This window comes from Myotis davidii, unplaced genomic scaffold, assembly GCF_000327345.1.
Source record: "Myotis davidii unplaced genomic scaffold, ASM32734v1 scaffold8, whole genome shotgun sequence".
Classification (NCBI taxonomy): domain Eukaryota; kingdom Metazoa; phylum Chordata; class Mammalia; order Chiroptera; family Vespertilionidae; genus Myotis; species Myotis davidii.
In genome coordinates this window covers 952,618-974,150 of record NW_006299520.1, presented here as the reverse complement: position 1 = coordinate 974,150, position 21,533 = coordinate 952,618, and the positions used below count along the sequence as shown (strand labels likewise).

General features: G+C 42.0%; 1 protein-coding gene and 1 long non-coding RNA gene across 7 annotated transcripts in view; one reads left to right on the top strand and one right to left on the bottom strand.

The window, feature by feature from the left end:
* DCUN1D5 (defective in cullin neddylation 1 domain containing 5) overlaps positions 1 to 21,533 on the bottom strand; it is a 69,269-nt gene that overhangs the window by 22,513 nt on the left and 25,223 nt on the right. The window contains exons 1-2 of one of the 6 annotated variants that reach the window (XM_006775232.2): positions 4,136 to 4,745; positions 2,015 to 2,106 (exon numbers count right to left, since the gene is read on the bottom strand). The exons of 2 other annotated variants lie outside the window; for them this stretch is intronic. In XM_006775232.2, the coding sequence (XP_006775295.1) occupies positions 2,015 to 2,106; positions 4,136 to 4,221 (178 nt within the window). In that variant the 5' untranslated portion in view covers positions 4,222 to 4,745. Of the gene's footprint in view, positions 1 to 2,014; positions 2,107 to 4,135; positions 4,746 to 21,533 lie in introns of those variants that run through there. 3 more of the 6 variants (XM_015571452.1, XM_015571450.1, XM_015571451.1) reach the window with 3 other exon arrangements.
* Positions 7,199 to 9,590, top strand: LOC107184901. The gene is made up of 3 exons (XR_001515800.1): positions 7,199 to 7,496; positions 7,586 to 7,778; positions 8,660 to 9,590. It is a non-coding gene; the product is annotated as an uncharacterized LOC107184901 (long non-coding RNA).

Here is a 21,533-nt window from a genome sequence, read left to right as displayed (position 1 = left end):
TACACAAGTGCTCAAAAAATATTTTTTGAATGAATCATTCCATGAATGACAAAAGATAAGTTAACCTCAAGTGTACTTATTAATATTTTCTTTGCAACAGGAAAATTAGTTGCCACATACATATTTAAAAAACAAACAAAAACCATGAGACAGTAGTAGTTAAAAGCATAGGATCTACAATCAAAATGACCTAGGTTTGCATTTTGGCTCATCATTGCATTATCTTAAGCAGATTACTTAATCTAAGCATCAGTTTTCTCATCTATAAAACAGGGCTAACACTGAGTATTTAACAAAATGGTCACTAGGAAAAGCTACATAATTAGCATAATTTTTGAAATAAAGATAGCAATTATTATACTATTACTAAAATGCTAGTACAGGAAATAAATGTTTAACTAGAGTTTTATGCTACCCAGGAAAGTCCCTACAAGAGGTAAAACAAGCAAGCATGAAAGAAAAAAATGACCAAATAATTTTATATCTAGTAACCTTTATAAGTAAAATGAGTGCCCTTTTGATTCTATATCATGCTTAATAAAATGGCATTTTGAATAATGGGTCAACATTTTAAATGGAGGTCAGTAATAAAATGAATTTCCTTCATTTAATTTGGGTTAGTGGTTGTCTTGGGATGCCAGTAATAGCAGTTTTTCTGGTCTAGAAAGAATCTGCTCTGTTACTAAACAATTTTTAAATTATGCTTTTGAGATCACTCAGCTGATCCTAAGAGTGAAGTTATTATCCCCCACTCTCAGCTTAAACTTGTATCTTGTTCAGAGTTCACTTGAAACCTTAACTTGATTACACTACATATAATACAATGACTGCATATTCACTGTTTTATTTTAAACAAACACTCTGAGAATGATAATGATAAGAGGAGGGAGGAAATAGGGAGGCAGGTAAGAGAAAGAAAAAAGGGGGAAGGGGAGCTTTAAAACCACTAATTTCAAAAGATGAAAAAATCCTAATGGGACAAAATTTTCATATATGCTTATAAAGAAGTTAGAATAGCCCAGGTGATAGGGCTCAGTGGTTGAGTGTTGACCTATGAACCAGTCACATGCTTGGGTTGCAGGATTCCCAGTAGTGGGCAGGCAGGAGGCAGCTGATCAGTGATTCTCTCTCATCATTGATGTTTCTATCTCTCTCCCTCTCCCTTCCTCTCTGAAATCAATAAAAAAAAAAGTCTTTTTAAAATAAATTAGTAATAAATGGGAAACAAGTGTTGTTTTTTATATATTTGCTTAACCCTTTAGCTTTACCACTGGCTTTGACTTTCACACCACCCGAGGCCAAAAGCTTTATATCCACCTCAGGATTTAGTTTGAGTTAGCTTCCTCAAGAAGCCTTCCCCGATATTTCAAGGCTGGGTTACATATTTCTCTTATAAAGTTTCACAGTGCATCTTTCTAATATGACCTTTGTCACACTGTATTAATATCTTTCTGTTTACTTTTATTCATTTTTGCATCTTTCCTAGAAGTTAGTGGCTAAATAGCAATTATTAAAAAGTGTGTTGTGCGATGACATGTCTGAGTTTTAAAATCTTTTACTATGTCTCCCAGAAGTTTCAGAAAATGTCAATCTCTGGTTCAAAAATATTTCAAAAGAATATTGAAAAGAAAAACAGAAAGTATGTATAACATGTTTTATCACATACTTTGTTTTCCAGAATATCAACTCTATTTTCGCTAATGGATGTAAACCAGTAAGTAGATCTGACTGTTTACAAATTGTATTTATAGAAAATGAGTTTCACCCCCTCACTAAATATATACTGAAGTATATATTTAAAGACATAGCCTGAAATTCTTAGCCTACCCACAATCCTTAGTCTTGACCCTGATCCCAAATTCTTAGCCTCCCCACAATCCTCAGTTTTGACCCTGATCCCAGCACACAGCACCAACACACAGCAGGCCTGAAATAAATAGTTTGTTAAATGAATGAATCCCCCCAGAAAGTTGTAAAGCATGTGACTGATATCTTCTTATATTAATTTCATTACCTGCATACTCATAAAACCAAGCCAGGCACTTCTTGCTTGAAAAATGTTCCTCTCCACTTATTAGTCTAGCAGGGGGTTGGGATCTGCAATAGCTTAGAAAACACACAAATGCCTAAGAATTTTATAGTCTCAACTTTTAGTGAAAAGCTAAGTTCAATACCATCTATGTCAATTCAAACTAAACAAAGTATTTTTTTATTTTATTTTTTACAGCTGGTGTAATGGGGAAAAATAGAGTTAAGTATTTGCAATCTGATACAGTAGTCTATATATAAAAGTGTGTGGCTAACAAAACCCAAATGCTACTTTGCTCACTATCAAATTCCAAAAATATCAACAAAAACTAATTCCCCAGATTTCAAGACCACACAGAAGTTCAACCTAATGGTCTCAATGCAGGACTGGTAGTTGGAAAGTATAAATCTTTATAATTCTTCTTCTGAATTGCATGGAAATCGTACTTGTGTATAATAGATATACATTTGAAAACAAAATCTTACAAAGTATATTTTGATAGTTAATTTATCAATATTTCAAAATAAAACTATATAGAGTTGTTTATCATCTATCAAGTTTAAGTAGATATTTAAAGATAAAAGACGATTTAGGATCTAAGGATATTAATTAAATTCTACAGATTAAAAAACAACCAAAAAATCCCTAAGGATAGCATTAATACAAATAATTGGGCCAAAGCTATTTAATCTGATTCTGTTTTCTTTTTCCACAAAGTCATTTAAAGTTATTAAGTTCATAAGTGGCCTCTAGGATATAATGAACTTCAGAGAACCTTTTCTTGAGAAGCTCAAATAGTTACACTACCACAATGACATAGAAATGCTATAATTTCTGCAACTGAGTAATGTAAAATAAGGGTACCAAATTTAAAAGTTTAAGTTGATAGAGCAAAGTATCACTTGAGTTATAATGACTGCTTAGCTTTTTTAAGTAATTACTTTAAATCATTTTGATACATTATATATTTAAGATACTTACAAGTTAAGAGTAATACAGAACTAATTTGCATGTTCCATAAAAATTGAGCTAGTGGAGTAACCATGTCAAATTCTAGTATGAGTTATCAAGAGGTATAAAAAAACATCTTTCACAGGAATCGCCCAAGAAACATACTTAGGCTCTGTTTTCCCAAACAGCTTAATGAAGGAAAAAAGCAAATGAACCAATCACAAAAAGAAAGATGCGGACTAAGTAAGTTACCTCACATTTTAAGCATAACTAAGTAGAGTTCTGTTATTCTCTCTCATCTTTATAATGCTGACTACAGTCTTCTTTTAACGGTAGCATCTGAAGTTGTCACACTAAGTGCCAACCACAGATACAAATCAGACATTCAGTAAGAATTAAACAACCCACTCCTCACACCTAAATGGCAATAATCTTTTGCATTATATAATGCTGCGGTGATGCCTCAATGACATGTTACAATGGGATCAAAGAGCTACAACTACAGCTCTGCTTTCTTTTTCTTCCAGAGGATAGAGTACAATAGCTCTCAATGATTAATATTTAGATTGAGAGCGAACAGCATCCTGGATGCCAAAAGACAAACGCAGGCAGGGGCGTCCCCATTCGGCACCCAGGGACTTGGCGCAGGTGGAGGCTCTACGCTTCCAGAAAAGGGGGCTCCTGCCGGGGTCCCCCGGGTTAGACCGCTAAAGGTGGAGGCCAACTGCAACCTGGGGAGCTTTCCTTCCTATCATTCCCAGGGCAGTTGGCAGGTCAAGATTTTTCCTGTTTTGCTCCTTTCGAAGGAATTCTAGACGCGACCCTGCCGCGATCTGTTTGGCAAGAAGGTGGAGGGGTTAGGGCCGAAGGGGTGAGAGGAGCGCGACTGCCGTGCGCACTCGTCTCCCCACCCTCCAGGGCACGTAGACGGCCGCGGGGGACTCCGCCGGTCCCTCCGGGCGCCGCAGCGCACGCACCGAACACGCGGTGGGTCCGGCGCAGACTCGCGGCGATAGGCGCCCACCACGTAGGTTTAATTGGGGGGTCGGAGGGAGGGGGCGCCTCCCCCCAGCTCGAGCCTGGGAGACCCGACCCGCCTCCTTCTCCTCTGGCCGCCCAGCAGAGGAAAGACTCAAGAGTGGGGGGAGGTGGTACCTGGAGATTTTACACTTTTTGAGGCCTCCGTCTTCCGCTACTGCCGCTGCCACGCCAGACGATTTTCTCTTCTTCTTCACCGGCATCTTCCGCCCTCCCCGGCAGGGCGGGCAGGGGAGCCGGGGGAGGGGGTCGCTGTCCGCGGAAGGCCCCTCAGTGCTGCCCCCCGGATCCCAGAGACAGCAGCAAGCGTAGGAGCCAAGTCTCCAGCCCGCACCGCAGCTGCCCAGCCCGGCCGCGGGCCGCCCCCTCGCCTCCTCCCGGTCTTCCTGTGCTCGGGGCCGCGGGTCACTGCTCACCGGTGGACACTGCGGCTGGGTCCCTCCGGGCAGGGAGGACGCGGACTGGCCGGCACCGCCACCAGTCACAGACTCCGAGAGCAAGAGGCTCAGCCTGACCCGGATGCGCCTCGCCGAGGGCCGGAAGTGACGCAGCGCCGAGCTGGTCGCCGGGAGGGGCGGAGCTCTGGTTGCTATGCTTTAGCGGCCTCCGGCTGGAGGACGCCAAGTACCGGCCCGGACGGGAGAAATGGGCCTGGTGAGCCCTTTGACCGCCTCGGTGGCCTTTCTCGGGAAACTTCCACACCCCCCGCCGCCACCCAATGCTGGTAAGTCACCTCCAAGAAATGTTTTATGAAACCACTAATACTTTGTCCTTAAGAATAACTTGGTAAGGTAAACCAAATTTCACTTCTGAGCTCTTCCATTCACTCGGTAACCTCACGTTCATTGTTACTTCTTAAATGCACGTTTTCTTTCTGCGCTGGCTGGCCGGCCGGCAGCCGCCCACTCTCACACCCCTTCATTGTCCCTCACCCCTGTGCCTTGTTAAAACTTAGTTTTACATTTCTCACCTGTCACATAAGAAACAGTAGGTAGACGTAGTAAAGAGGAATTTGGGGAGCATTTCTAAGGGGCCTTCCCTCAAACTTTTACCCCAAACACCTGTAATGACTCCACCATCACTTCAGTGAAAAAGGTTGTTGCATATAAAGATTATATAGTAGAAAGTCGCTTAGGTCAATATATATGTAAAATAAGTTAACATCTGTAAACCAAAGTGAGTTTATAGAGAAAGAGCCTTTAAATTCAGTAACAGCCCATGTGGTTCTAGTGAGATGACTTCCACCTGGGCACTCATTTGGACAATCAGAATATCCTATTTCCTTAGGCCATTAATTGGCTCAGAAGGACATCTGATCCAAACCAGGCCCATCAGTGCTAATGACATGAAAATGAACCATCAGGAATCAATTTATTTCCTATGGACTTGACCTGAGAGGATGCAAGAATAAGCCAAAACTCAGAAAAGACCAGAATCAAGGAGAAAAATAAAACAACAAAAACAAATGATTTTCTGGTATAAGGCCTGAGTCCATGATATGCCCTGAAAATATGAGTTACATGAGCCATTAAAACTCACCGTTTTGCTTATGCAATACTCTGTTATTTACAACCAAAAGAAGGTTGTTCCGAATGCTACTGTAATTCTTCAACTCAATTAAAAATGCATGAGACCAGCCCTGACTGGTTTGGCTCAGTGGATAGAGCGTTGGCCTGTGGACTCAAAGGTCCCAGGTTAGATTCTGGTCAAGGGCATGTACCTTGGTCCCGAGTGGGGGGTGTGCAGGAGGCAGCTGATTGATGTTTCTCTCTCATTGATGTTTCTCTCTATCCCTCTCCCTCTCTGTAAAAAATCATTAAAATGTACTTTTTTAAAAATGCATGAGACCAAAACATCAAATCTGAATAAAATCCAGTCTCTAAAAAAAAATACCATCTATATGTAGGGACAGTGGAGCATGTTAACACTCAATGCAATAAGCAAGATCTAGACTGTCAGAAATTCTACAAGAAAAAATGACCCAGATTCTGCAACAAGGTATTAGAGAAGGAAATTTTCAAGGATATATTAATCATTTTCCATATTTGAATCTTGAGTTTAAAAAATGTTGAATAATATGACACAGGACAATTGGAAATTTGAAAACTAGCTGAATATTTGATGAAATTCTAGAACAGTGGTTCTTAACCTTGGCTGCACATTAGAATCACCTGGGAAATTGGAGTTTAAAAAGATTCCCAGGTGATTCTAATGTGCAGTCAAGGTTGAGAACCACTGTTCTAGAACAAGCAAAACTTACAGGGCAGTATATCAGTAATGCTTGGGGACTAGGATAGGGTGGTGATAGAGGGAAAAGTCTGACTGTAAAGAGGCAAAGGGAACTATATTGGATAATAGGCATATTCTATGTCTTGTTGAGGTAGTGGTATATATACTTGTCAAAGCTCATTGAACTGTACAATTAAAGATATATGCCCTTATCATATGAATATTATTCCTCAGTAAGTTGAAATAAAAAGTGCAATAGCCCCGCCAGTGTGCCTTAGTGGCTGAGTGTTGACCCAGGAACCAAGAGGTCACAGGTTCAATTCCTGGTCAGGGCACATGCCCAGGTTGTGGGCTCAATCCCCAGCAGGGGGTGTGAAGGAAGCAGCTGACTGATGATTCTCTTTCATCAATGTTTCTATCTTCAAATTTCCAATCCTTTGTAATAAAACCCTAATATGCAAATTGACCAAACAGCCAAACTAAGGCCAGTCGCTATAACGTGCACTGACCACCATGGGGCAGACCCTCAATGCAGGAGCTGTCCCCGGTTCTGTGTTGAGCTTCTGCCCCCTGAGAGGGAGGCAACCAGCAGTGGTGGGGGCGGGGCCTGCCAGCAGGCAGTACCAGGCCACCAGCCAAGGCGGGTGCCAGCAGGGGCTCCCCGATCGCCCCACCTGCCGGTTGCCCACCAGATCAGCCCTGATCGCTGATCAGGCAATAGTACTACTGCCTCAGAAGGATCATGTTATGCACTACTTTTTATAATCAGGGCAAAAAAAGGTAGCTGCCCATACAACAGCAAGATGCCTTTCACCTGTATGAAAAGTATGGTCACTGGTGCATGCAGCATCCTGGATTGCAAGAGGGATATCTGCCGGTTGTTGGACATCACACGAGAGGTCCTGGATTGCGAGTGGGCGTAGGCTGGGCTGAGGGACCCCGCCTCCCCTGCAAGAATTTTGTGCACTGGGCCTCTAGTTGTCTTATAAATGTCATACTATTCAATGTTCCTCTCCCTTTAAAAATCAATAAGAATATTTTTAAAGAGCAAACAAATATACCCCAAATAATGACACTATTAGACATTAACAAAGCTTATTTCAAAAAGTGAGCTATAAAATCTAAATATCCCTTTTCACAAATAGAAAAGAGAAATGGAATAAAAATCTAAATGATGAAGACAAAGACCTGAGAGGACAATGTTCAAGGGATAACCTTCCAAAGAGCAGAATTAAGGTTGAATCAAGAGGTAAGGAACCTTTACAAAGCCTGTCTAGCAGGATACCAGCATTGCTGTGGCCCAGTGACTATGTATATCCTCCATTCTTTTCTCAATAGGAATATTTATTGTGATTATTGTGTCCCTTCTCCACTGTTATTGTAAGAGAGTGGAGAGGCCACTTCTAGACTAGGAAGAACCACTTCTAGACTAGGAAGAAGACCCAACCACACCTGGAGACTCTGGAGATTCAACTGAATGCAATGACTGGATGGGAGCCTACTTGCACCTATAGAATTCTCTGGAAAAAAGGTAAAAGACTGGTTCTTTGTATGGTATTCATTCTTTCAGTCTATTATTCAAATAATGTTTAATGATCACTTAAAATTAGGAAATGTTTTTGGTTTAGGTATATAAAAGGCAGGTATGACTCTTGCATTCATAAAGTTTACAGTCTGGAAAGGGAAGTATATGCAGCCCATATGCATTTGAGAACAAAGAATAGGGTCAATAATCTGTGCTTGTCAATGATTATAAAGGGATGGTGTTTTCAGTCATATAGATAATTTTCTTTACTGTTTTCCCTGATTAATACCTACTGTCACCACCATACCTTCATTCTCAAAATGGAGCATTCCATAACCCTAATTACGCTCAATACAAACTATGTATTGAATATATAAATTAATAAATTTTAGGGCACTATATCTGGTTGCTTTGATACAGATACCAACTGTTTAAAAGATTCTTTTCATAACTTCATTCTATAATGAAGGGACCTATTGGTAGCATCACTGCCTGTGAATAGCACAGAAATGTTTAGTTATGTGGTTTTAATCTTATCTGCTGCTCATAGGCATACAAATAGGGTATTATTTTTCACCAAGAAGGCACCTATAACGGGGTAAGAAACTATGACAGAGTACTATAGTTCTTTGTTGTGTAGAAGAATTTTTTAATGAAAGTAATGAGAAGGGAGGGATAAAGCATTTATTTAACCCCTAGAGTGCCGGGGAGCGCAATCGCGCTCTTCCTGTCTTTTGCCAAAAGTGCCTCCTCCTGCAGTATCACTATTAGATGCTAGTAGTTCACTCTTTATTGACAGATGGCACCTAAGTGCAGATTACTTATGATGCCGAATGTTTGTAGTTCTAAAATTGACCACTGGCATTTATCTGCCTAATTTTTTGCAGGTACTACGATTTTATGAAGTTTACTCAGATTTTGTAGCCCTAAAGCTTTGAAATGGCATCCAGTTCCAAGTCTCCTTTTATTAGTGATGATGATATCGCTAAATATGTCAGTTCTTGCTGTGAAGATGACGATTTTGTGGAAGATATTGGAGAAGGGTATCCCTCTGGAAGTGATCAAGAATGTCCCATCAAATCAGAATCGGAAAGTGATTGCAGTGACGTGTTTGTCCCTCTGAAACATAAACGAGTCCCAGTAATAATTGAAAGTTCAGACAGTTACAGCACATGTGAAAATGTTGAAGATTTACACAATTCTAGTTTTCCTGTATTTATTGAAACACAACCTGGCCAAGATTTATATGTGCAGTCTAGTCTTTCTTTCCTAGAATCACTGGGTCCGAAGCATGCTCCTCCCCAGGATGCCAAACCTATAGAATATTTTGACATGTTTTTCACTTTGGCTCTGTGGAATCTAATGATGGCTGAAACTAATAGGTATGGACATCATTTTTTGCGTTCTCAGCAGCAAGGATCACCCAGTTCTAGAGTCAGACAATGGAGGCCTGTAAACGTCCTTGAAATGAAAGCATTTGTGGCTGTGCTGTTGGAAATGGGAATTACACAAAGGCCTACCATATTCTCATACTGGGATAGGAATAGTAGAGCCATTCCATGGTTTGGGAACGTGTTCTCAAGGAATAGATTTCAACTGATATTAAAATTTTTTCATCTTGTTGACAATGAAAAACTGTTTCCACCAGGTCATCAGAATTATGACCCTGCTCTAAATTTATCCCCCTTGTTGAGCATGCAAATAGGTTGTTCAGTTTTCATTACCCCACCAGCACTTATCCATTGATGAGTCCCTAATACAATATCTTCGAAATAAGAAGCACCACAAGTGGGGGATAAAGTGTTGAATGTTGTGTGACTCCGTTGTACATTATTGTTTAGGTTTTTTCTGCTACGAAGGTGCAAAATGTGAAGAAAAGGCTGAGATAAAAAAGAAAGGCCTTTGTCATGTAGTAGTGACCAAGTTGCTCCAACTTGGGAACTACCTAAATGAGGGATATGTAGTGATTGACACCTTCTTTTCCAGTATTACTCTAGCAAAGTATCTGTTTGAAAATGCAACTTACCTCACTGGAACAATAAGATCTAACAGGAGGAGCCTGCCAAAGGATGTTACAGCAGATTATGATATAGGGCAAGTCAAATATTTCTGCAGTGATGAGATTCTTTTGTGTGGATTTAGAGAAAAAAATCTTAAAAGAAACCAGTGTTGCTTCTTTCAACCCCATGCCGTTGCTGAGAATGAAACATTGCATAGAAGATGATATTCCCAAGAAAGAGAAATATCCAAACCAGCAATAATAAACCAGTACAACAAATTCATGGGAGGAGTAGATGTATCAGATATGATGCTTTACACCTACCTAGATGAAAGAACTTTGAAGTACTGGAAAAAGGTGGTTTTCAGTATCTTTGCTAGGATGGTGTTAAATTCTTATATAATATACAAAGAGAACACGTCAGGCAGAATTATGTCCCGTATCCAGTTCACTTCATCCATTATACAGGCAAATTGAGGAAGAATGGCTGGCAGAAAAGAGTAATAACTCAATCTCATCGGTACCAATGAAACAAGCAGATGATGCATTATTGCGAAAATTGCCTGGCAGAAATCTAAGAAGGTGTGTAGTATGCAGCAACAAAGATGGAGGACCTGTAAAACGATCCAACACCGTGTGTGCTAAGTGTGGGAAAGGGCTTCATGGACTATGTGTAGGAAAGCACAGCTGTTAATGATTCCACAAACAGTCTCCCTACTCAAAGTATTTTTTTATAAAAAGATTGAAATTTTTGTTCTGCAATTATCTATGAACCTAGAAGGAAGATTTTTTTGTGCATTCAAAGAATATACTAAATATTTTAGATTTTTTATCAAAATCTTATTAAAAGTTAAACAGTATCTTCATTCATGTATTCAAAGTCAACAAAATTTTTTATTTTAACATGTTTTGTTCAAATTGTTTTTACTACTAGTTTATAATACAATCAGCAAACAAGGTATGTCAAAGATGAAAACAAATGTAGTAAAGTTTCCTTAAGTGTTTGAATATGTAACTTCATTTACTTGCGATTCATAATTTTTTTCCTAAACTGCTGTAAAATCATCGAACATGCCTTGGCAATTTTAGCATAGTACCTAGGATATTGGTTGGCCCTCAAAAGATTAAAGCAAAAACTCAGGTGTTCTGGTTTCATATCCAAAGAAGATACTCAGTGATTTTAGGTAGGATACATAACTTTTATCCCTCGTTTTATCCTACTGTTACAGAGAAGGATGTGGAAAAAATAAATATCCATCTATAAAGACAGTGGACATATGTTTATGTCAGATAGGGCAGAAGGTGGAAGAACTGAGACTGAACATAGTTTTGTCATCTATTTTATATATTGGATATTCCTTAGCTTTTGGGGGGTTATAGAATGAAAATATTGAGAAAGATCTTTTAAAATAATTGTATCTGTATCAAAGCAGCCAACAAATATAGTGCCCTAAAATTTATTTATATATTCTATACAGTTTGTATTTTCTTAATACCTCTTTAAAATATGGCATTTCCACTTGCCAGAAAAACAGGCAACACAGAATTTCAGTGATTTATGGAATTCCATGTTATATGGTCCTGAATTTATATAAATACTTTCCATATATTAACCCTGGTGAAAATTTTGTAAAATATTCCCATGCACATAAACCCTGAAAACGAAGACTAAGAGAACAGTAGAAATGGGATGTTTTGGAGCATTAGTAAAGTCCACAGGAATTCCTAGTGTTTTAGAGAAGCTCAACAGTGCAGAACTATGGAGCACATGCCATGTGCCCTTTACATCTTAAGCAGTGTGCTAGAGGACCCTTATGGCAGCCTGACAGTGGCTGTGGTTCACTCGGGGACCCAGACTGAGGAGTGACCACTCTCTGGAACATTGCTTGTTATCGTGATGAAGGGCAAGGAAAACATGGTGAACCCCATGCTGGCTGTTAAAAGTTCTGTGCTGAAATGACACATACCACTTCTACATCCAATCAAGATAGGAATGTATAATCCTTTTGCAGAGAGAGGCATCAAATAAAGATAAATACAGTCCACAATAGTATGGGATTGGAACACAATTTTATTGAAGATCCAGGGAAGAATGAGTTCACAGAGCAGTTTTAAAGGGATAGTAGGGAAAATTATAAGATTGGTGTCTGCTTATACTTCACATTGACACATTGTATTTTCCAAAGATGGTCACAATGATCTTTCAATCCTCTAGTTCTAGAACCATACCACTCCCTCTCAGTAAATGGAGTCTTGTTAATAATAGTCATCATCATCCTTTATCATCAATGTTGGTTCATTGAGTCCTATACCATACAAATGTAAGATGTTAATAGAGGAAGCTGGGTGTGAAATATGTGGGAACTTTCTGTATTATTGCAACTTTTCTGTAAACCTCAAAGTATTCTAAAATAATTTATTTTTAAAAAGTCAAAGTGAACAGAAATAAATAATTAAAAAATAGAGTGCAGGAAGAAAGAGTAATAACTCAAGAAAACCACCTCTGCTGGGTGCTTTGAAAGGTCAGAATTCATAAAATTCTAGATGTGGGATCATAGGTAGGAAGCATTGTCTTGTATATCAAGTGCCCAACAACAAAGCTGAACCCTTACCAGGAGGACTAAGAATTGTTGCTGGACACCTGATTTGCCTTGCAGCATATGAATATATACCCCAAATGAAGGAAAGTGGTTCACAGGATCAAATTACTACTGGCAGAGAGGATGGTGTATTGATGACTTGCTGCAGAGGAAAACTGTTTTTAGATGAGTGTTAGGACCAAGTGAGTGCAGGTAGTTTGTGTTTAGGTGTGTGTTTCTTAAAATATATTTTTATTGACTTCAGAGAGAAAGGAAGAGGAAGAGAGAAACATCAGTGATGAGAGAAAATCATTGACTGGCTGCCTCCTGCACGCCCCCCACTGGGGATCAAGCCCACAACCCAGGCATGTGCCCTTGACCAGAATCGAACCTGGGACCCTTTAGTCCACAGGCTGATGATGCTCTATCCACGGAGCCAAACTGGCTAGGGCAGGTGTGTTTTTATAAGCATTTTCATAGTCTTAGACTAAGATGGGTGTTGTTTTGTCACACTTTCCAAATAACATTGGAAGGATGGCATTGTGGAAAAGGTTTCTTAAAGTAAAAACTTTAAGATTGATGGATTTGCCTTTCAAAGTTTTGCAACCTTGAATAAAATGTTTTACCATCTGTGTAATAAAATATATGCCTTAGCTAGATATCACAGTACTGTACTATTGAAATATAATAAATGTGAATGTGTTATCAAAACTAACTGCTAAGGGGTATATAATTATTTATCAGCTGTAATCCCTGGTGTACACCCTACAAAAATCATGTTCTTCTAGTCTAGAAAGAGTTTATTTAAGGTTGTTCACAGAATCAAAGGATGGAATTGCAAAGAAGGGGACATGGAAAAGAGGTGACTTACTGTTTTCCATTCCCACTCAAGTTCTGGTAATGGGACTTTCCTTTCCTATCACTATTACCTTTATTAAATGTCAATGGCCCTGTCTTTGTTTCCAGGGATCTTAACCAAGTTCTCCACCATTGAAAATAGGATTGTCTACACAGGCCAGTTTGAATGAGACTCAGCAAATTCTTAGGTATTGGTTAGGCATTACTTCTTTGGAAAATCCAAAGGTGACATGTGGGCAGTTACTGAAATCTCTCGCTATGCAGCACAAAGCAGATTAGTTCACCGGACTGTAGCAGAGGCAATGATTCCTAGAAAGACAGTAAATGATCTGCAAATTGTCTTATTTACTCAGCACCTACCCATATATGGCTGTGGTCACTGGCAGTTGCAACGTTGACATTTCTTAATGGCTTTTCCATGTGTTCTTTTACAGATCTACTCCCTCACCTATAGCTTCACAGAGATCTCAAGTTTGAGAGTTTGAGCCCTATCCAACTCTTGAACCCCTTCCTAGCCAAGATAACATTCAGTTGTTAGGGCATAAAGGTGTGCTCTGCTTTCAGGGCCTGTACTTTCTTTTTTTAATATATTTTTATTTCAGAGAAGGGAGTGGGAGAGAGATAGAAACATCAATGATGAGAGAGAATCACTCATCAGCTGCCCCCTGGCACACCTCCTATTGGGGATCCAGCCTGAAACATGGGCATGTGCATTGACTGGGAATTGAAACATGACCTCCTGGTTCATAGGTTGATACTCAACCACTGAGCCATGCCAGACAGGCTTAAGTATTTTTTTTTTTTTTTTTAGTCCTCCCCAGAGGATATTTTTCCATTGATTTTTAGAAAAGAGTGGAAGAGAAAGGGAAAGACAGAGGGAAACATTGATGTGAGAGAAACAAATTGATTGGTTGCCTCTTACATGCGCCCTGACCAGGGCCCGGGCCAGGGAGAAGCCTGAAACCGAGGTACGTGCCCTTGACCAGAATCGAACCTGGACCCTTAGGTCCGCAGGCCGACGCTCTATCCACTGAGCCAACAGGCAAGGCCTGCAATTTAACTTGCAAGAGCCTTCTGGTCTTCAAAGAAAATGTGGCTCATCAGAATCAAAAATTTTGGCTTTCAATTGCATTTTTTAAATATCATGGGGTTTCAAAGTATAGTTTCACAGTAAACAAAACAAAACAGAACAAAAAATTAACAACTATTTTTCCTTTCTGATTTTATAGTCAGTGCTTGAGGTAATGAGAATCACACTGACTTTAAAGATCATGAGTAAGAATGTGCAGAAAAGAAAACCACACAAATGTTTTTAAGATATTTTCCCCTATGGGCTAAACAATAAGAAAATTCTCAGACAATCTTCATTGAACTCCACATTCTATACTATATAGCTAAAGCTTCCATTTGCACATCCTTCTGATATAACCTATACCTACAACCAGTAACATAACATGTAGAGCCCTGAGCAAAATGAAAACGCAGAGTTTTGTTCAAAAATTATTGATCTGTAAGAGCAGACCATTAAACCCAGGGCAGGGACATGCTCATGAAGCTACCCCTGCACACACCTTAAAAGCAAGTCAAGCCTGAGTGACCCCCAGTTTTCATTCAATGGAGCTCTATGTTTCTGTGTCAGAAAGTGCTGTGTTCTAAACGCATTCTTATTTTAGAGAGACATTATATTTCCCACCCTATCTTGCAATCAGGAATTGCCATGAGAAGGTTCTATGTAAGGCCTCACTATCTGCAACTCAGACAGATTAAAAGTAATTCAGGAGAGAATTCTGTCATTTCAGAGAATAGTGCAGCCACAAAAAAGAAGAGGTCTAGATTCCTGAATCATATGGAAGACTGCCTGCCAAATACTACATTGAACTGTCAAATGAAGGAGAAATAAAACCAGTGAAATTTTGTGGTTTATTGTAATGTTTGACATACCTTGACTATACGTCAGGAGTAACCTATGTTAAAATAAAAAATGACACCAAAATCTCAATATCTTATAACAAAAATTTATTTCTTATTTATGCCATCCAGAAGACTATACTTATCATAGCTACTCAGGGAACTAAGCTGATGAAACTTCACCATGACTTATGCTTCCATGATCATCACAGCAGTGGAAAAAAATCATGATTATACACTGTAAGGTTTTTGTGCATACTGGTATGTAATACATCATTTCTACTTACATATCAAAGACCATAAGTCAAATGGCCATGCCTATCTTTAAAAAGAGCAAAGAAGCCCCGCCGATAGGCTCAGTCGTTGAGCACTGACCTAGGAACCAAGAGGTCACAGTTTAATTCCTGGTCAGGGCACATGTAGGGGGCATGCAGGAGGCAACCCATGGATTATGTTTCTCATTGATGTTTCTATCTCTCCCTCTCCCTTTCTCTCTGTAAAAATAAATGAAAAAAAAATTTTTGTTAAAGAGCAAATAAGTATAATCCCATGTGCCAAAGGGGGAATCCAGACATATTTTGGAAATGACAGTCCTGAATACCACATGGTTATAGACATTGGTTTTTGGAAGGAGAGTGCTGCCATAAAGAAAGTTAAAATATGTTGTATAGAATAAGTAGGCAGCAAAAAACATTAGTACAGGCTGGTTAGCTGGAGAGCTCTAGTGTGCCTTGATAAAATATTTAGTAAAACTGTCCTCCGTGAGAAGTAGAGGTAGGCCATGAGCCTAATGAGACTCTTAACTGTATGGGAAGTAGATAGAGGGAGGGTAATGGTGTGAAGTGAAAATCATTTTGCAAAAATCAGATTAAGGGTTTTAACTTTGCTATCCAAGCCTATTGCTTCAGATAGCCTCAAGAGAGGCATTTGCAAAGAAATAAATCATTCTTGATAATTACATACAGAAAAGAACTAGAATGTGAAATTTAGAATTTGAAATTAAAAGCAAATATATCAGCCTACTAAGTTTTTAAGGGAATTGTATTGTTAATGAAACCATGTGCCTGGACTGAAAAAGACTTGGAGCAACCATCAAGCTCCCAGAGTGTCCCCAGCAGAAAGCCCAGATAACTTATCTTTTTGGTTTTTGGGTTGTACCCTGAGGACCCACATTGGAACCTGATGGAAAGGCCTGTGCATCACATGAAGCTGTGATTCATTGACTTCACAACCCTATCCCTGACAAGTACACTAGACCCATGATAGGAATAACTTTCATTGGTTTCAGTGAATATGTTTCTTAATGGTGTAAATTTTCAAATTTCATATTTGTTATCTTTAGGGATTAAAGGGGCCAAGTCAATACTTGAAAAATGGGAGTTGTGACATGGCCTCTTTTCCTTTAAATTTATGCTGAGCTACCTTGTTAAATAAATTTGTGCTGCCAATTTTTTAATGTTCTATTCTCATAGCAACAGGCTGTGATGTCAGAGGGTTATCACAAAATTGATAAAAAAAATATGCTAGGCTGTGAAGCAGAAAGCTCTGTTGCATGTTATTAAAATATGTTATGTAAATAAAAATGGAAACAGATCAAAAATAAAAGACTCAAAATAGCAAGCTTATGTGAACATTTTTATTAATTGCCATAGTATAAAAAAAAACTTTCCCTTCAGCACTTTTTATCAGTGGTTAGTATTTTTTAAAAAATACTATTAAAAAGCATTCAGTTACAAGTCTGAGCAACATTATTTCCTGCAAATTAAAGGTAAGCTAGATCATGCACACAGTAAAGAAGCATCAAAGCATCTAAAAGAATTGCTATACAGGGAAAGATTACCTATTAATGTTTTTGCATTTTTTTCTACTAAAAACCTAGCATACTCCATCACACTGAAAGGCATAATTAAAAGCATTACATCAGACAAATGATTATCACATAATTTGGTATAGGTGCAATAAACCTCATTAAGACAGCATTCTGTAAAGCACCTTTACAAACTCACATGCCCACAGGGTCTGGTAGGTTATGTAAATTAGCGTAATGGCCTGGGTGTGAGACAGTGGGGTTGATGAGTGCATGTTCTATCTATAGCAGTCTAGATGGGCTAGGTTAGGCCAGAACAACAAAGAATAGCTTAGTTGTTGAAGACAAACTTTGTTTACTTGCTCAAGCTACATGTGGTCAAGGATCAGCTGGGAACTCTACTCTTTGTCATTAGAGCAGCCACTTTGTAGAACATTACTGGTTACTCTGGCAGAGGAAAAAGAGATTCCACTCTCACACTGCACAACTCCAGGAGCAGCTGTGTAGGGCATTTTACAAACTGATATTTGCATCAAAAGTGGCCTGTAATCAGGCTATGAGATAAATGCATATTATCACCTTCATTATACAGAAAGGGAAACAGATTTGGAGAGTTTAAATAACTCGAACAAGACTGCACAGTTGTAGGGTGTAAAAGAAGAGTTAATACAAACTAGTGCACTCTCCTGGGGAATGCACTCCTTTCACTCATCTGAAATAAAAGGCGATTCATATAGCACCACTCTTCAAAAACATAAGTGTACTAGTGACCCATCACACAAAACTGCACAAGACCTGGGACCCCCTCCCCCTCCCCCCGCCCTCCATGGGACCTGACCCAAAGGCTCTGAACACACACCCCTGCACCTGCTACTGGGATAAGGTTCATGCGAGCGGCCATCTTGGCTACACCCCCTTATACCTCGCTAGGTGCTAGGTCACCAAGGTCACGTCATTTTGCTTATTCACATTACAGCCCTTGTCTGCCCAACAACAGCTTAAGCCACACCCTGGCCACGCCCCCTAAGGGCACCTGGGCTTTGCTCAGTCGAGCACCTGCATGCTAACTTGGCCCCGCGACTGCCCTCGACCTGGTTTCAAACCTCCTTCTAGGACAGTGGTTCTCTGTGGGAAGAGCTCAGGAGATTTATCTCAGTGCAGTGGCGGATGCAATGGCGTGAGCGCACTCCGCCTATACAAGCTTCCTCGGCACACCGGGGAAGTGGCAGCGCCCGCCTGAGTAAGCCCCCTAGAGCCCCTACATAGTACCCTAACTTTCCTACCATTGGTTGCCCTAAGGATGTTGTAAACTTCTGATTGGTCTGGAATGTTATATATGTCCCTGCACTTAAACAATAAACTTCAGACTGCGTCTTGAACCTGTCTCCGGAGTCGGGCATGCTTCGATAGGACTCCGTCGGCCTCACCCCCGCCGGACCCCCTGCATCAGTTCTCAACCTTTCTAACGCCGCAACCCTTTAATACAGTTCCTCATGTTGTGGTGACCCCCAACCATAAAATTATTTTCGTTGCTACTTCATAATTGTCATTTTGCTACTGTTATGAATCGTAATGTAAATATCTGATATGCAGGATGTATTTTCATTGTTCGCGACCCACAGGTTGAGAACCGCTGTTCTAGGAGGACTTTCTTCAAGATGCCTCTGAGGGCAACAAAGCTACGCCCTACGGACCCGGCACACCCTCACGTTCAGGGTACATCCTTGCGTACACTACTCCGTGGCCCCTACTGTCTATTGCTGTTCACCTTCATTCTGCTGACTCCACATCTGTCCCTTGTGCCCATGTCCCTGCTTTTAACTCTAGTAATTCCTGTGCCTGAGTTTGCCCCTCCTGCAATCTCTGGGCTAGGCCAAGGCCACGCCATTACCCACAGGGCCAGTGCCTGTGCTCCTTCCCACGGTTCCAGGCTCTGCCCCTCCGGTCTGAGTCTCTCTGGTGGTTACTGAAAATTCTTTGCTCCTGTGCATCACGGTCCCGCAGAGCATTTGCATCTGCGACCAGCACCGGCTCGCTCACTCCCGCTGCTGGTCCCGATGGCTCAGCACCATCAGCGGGTGCAAGTGGTGGCTGCTGGCCTCGATCGCCCCTTAGGGTTTCTCCACCTCCCCCTGGCTCCTGAGGGGCAATTGTGGCCGGCAGCCACCTCTCACCCACTGACAGCGCTGAAGCTGCTGCTTACACCCACTGCTCGTACCCAGAACCTATCCTGATCACTCGGCGCTGTCAGCAGGTGCAAGAGTGGTAGTTGCCGGTCCAGATCACCCCTCAGGGCTTCTCCACCTCCCCCTGCTCCTGAGGGTGAATTTGGGCAGCCGCCGCCACTTGTACCCACTGCTGGTACTGGCCCCAATTGCTCCACGTCATCAGTGGGTTCAAGCAGGGCTGGAGCCGTCAGCACGTGGGAGCGGCGGCGACAGGAGCAGGGCTGCCGGGTGGGGCCAGGCAGGGTGTGGAGGCTGGGCAGAGACCCGCCCCTGTGCCCACCACAGCCTCATGGCCCACAGTTCCTTTCAAGGTACACGAATTCGTGCACTGGGCCCCTAGTCTATACTGATAATAGCCTAGGTCAGTGATGGTGAACCTATGACACGCGTGTCAGAGGTGACACATGAACTCATTTTTTTGGTTGATTTTTCTTTGTTAAATGGCATTTAAATATATAAAATAAATATCAAAAATATGTCTTTGTTTTACTATGGTTGCAAATATCAAAAATTTCTATGTGTGACACGGCACCAGAGTTAAGTTAGGGTTTTTCAAAATGCTGACACACCAAGCTCAAAAGGTTCCCCATCACTGGCCTAGGTGGTCGTCACGCCGTAATGCCCTCATGTTGTCATAATCCATCAGTAGGAGGCTGTGTGCACAGTGGGCGCACGCTGGTGGGCAGGCCTGCATGTGCGACAAGGCAGAATAGGCCCTTGACATGAGGGAGGGGTGGGACCTGAGCACTTGGCGTGGAGGGAATAGCACAGGCTCCATGGGAGGGAATACAGAGTGGAGCTGCAAGCAGAGCTGGTCGCGTTCAGGTGCATCGGCTCCTCTTCAGGTGTGACAGGCTGCAGCCGCCTGGCTGAGAGGGAAGGGGTGAGCATGGTGCTCTGAGCACAGCTACCATGGACGGCCCAGATGAGGGGCCTCCTGCCAAGGACCACCGCCTGAGCAGCTCGGAGCAGCCTGAAGACGACGCACCACCACCGCTGCCACCTCAGCCACCACCACCGCTCATGCGACTGCCCCTGCCTCCACCGGAGCAGTGACCAAGGCTCTGGGAGGAAATGGAGGCGGCACAGGTGCTGGCTGACATGAGGGGCATGGGATTGGGTCCCACTCTGCCCCGTCTCCCCCCTATGTCATTCTGGAAAAGGGGAGTGCATGCGTACTTCACCCTGGATGCCAGGTGTTCCTACAGGGATCCTGATTTCGAGTCTGGATCTTCCATGGAGAGCCTGGAAACATTCTTGGTGTTCCTACAGGGATCCTGATTTCGAGTCTGGGTATGGGAAGGCATCCCCTTCCATGGAGAGCCTGGAAACATTCTCTCCTGAGGAGATGGCTGGGGGAAGCCTGGAGATCGTCATTCAGGTTATCAAGCCAGAGCCTAAGCTGGAGCCAAAGCCGAGCGGCTTTGGTGGAGAGGCCCTAGATACCTGTAGCATAGGGGGGACGGGAGTACCAGGTGTCAGCCAGTCTACAGGGGAAGGGAGAGGCCATTAACATAGTGAAAGATGATGAGGAGGAGGTGAAGGAGAATGTTAGGAGCAGGAGGAGGAGGAAGCAGAGGAAGAGGCCTGGGGGGCTGGCAGCTCCAGCCTACCTCTTTGGGGCAATCCATCAAGGACCCCTGGGGTCCCAGATCTCGCGCAATTTCATACACCGGGTCACTAGTCCTATCTAATAAAGAGGGAATATGCTAATTGACCCCCACGCCATCACAAAGATGGCAGCGCCCACAGCCAATAAGGAGGGAATATGCTAATTGACTGCCCTGCCCTCAAAAATGGCAGTGCCCACAGCCAATAGGGAGGGAATATGCTAACTGACTGCCACGCCCTCAAAGATGGCACCAGCAGGGGAGCAGTTAGGGGTTGATCGGGCTGGCAGGGGAGTGATTAGGGGTTGATCAGGCTGGCAGGCAGAAGTGGTTAGGGGCAATCAGGCAGGCAGGCAGGCGAGCGGAATGGAGCCTAAACTGACAGTGGGACATCCACTGAGGGTCCCAGATTGGAGAGGGTGCAGGCTGAGCTGAGGGACACCCCTCCAGTGCACGAATTTCATGCACCGGGCCTCTAGTCTACACTAATAAAAGACAAGCATGCAAATTGACCATACCTTCCCTATGCCTTAAGCCACGCCCACCAGGCAATCAGAGCGACTATATGCAAATTAACCCAACAAGATGGCGAGCCGGCAGCCATGGAGCTGGAGCAAGCAGGAGGCTTGGTTGCCCCTGCGATGGCAGAAGCCAAGATTCCAGCCTGCTCTGGCTGGCTGTGGGCTCCACTCAAGGCAACAAAGTTTCAATTATATCCTATCTAATAATAGACATACATGGTAAAAGAGTAATATGCAAACTGACCCTAACG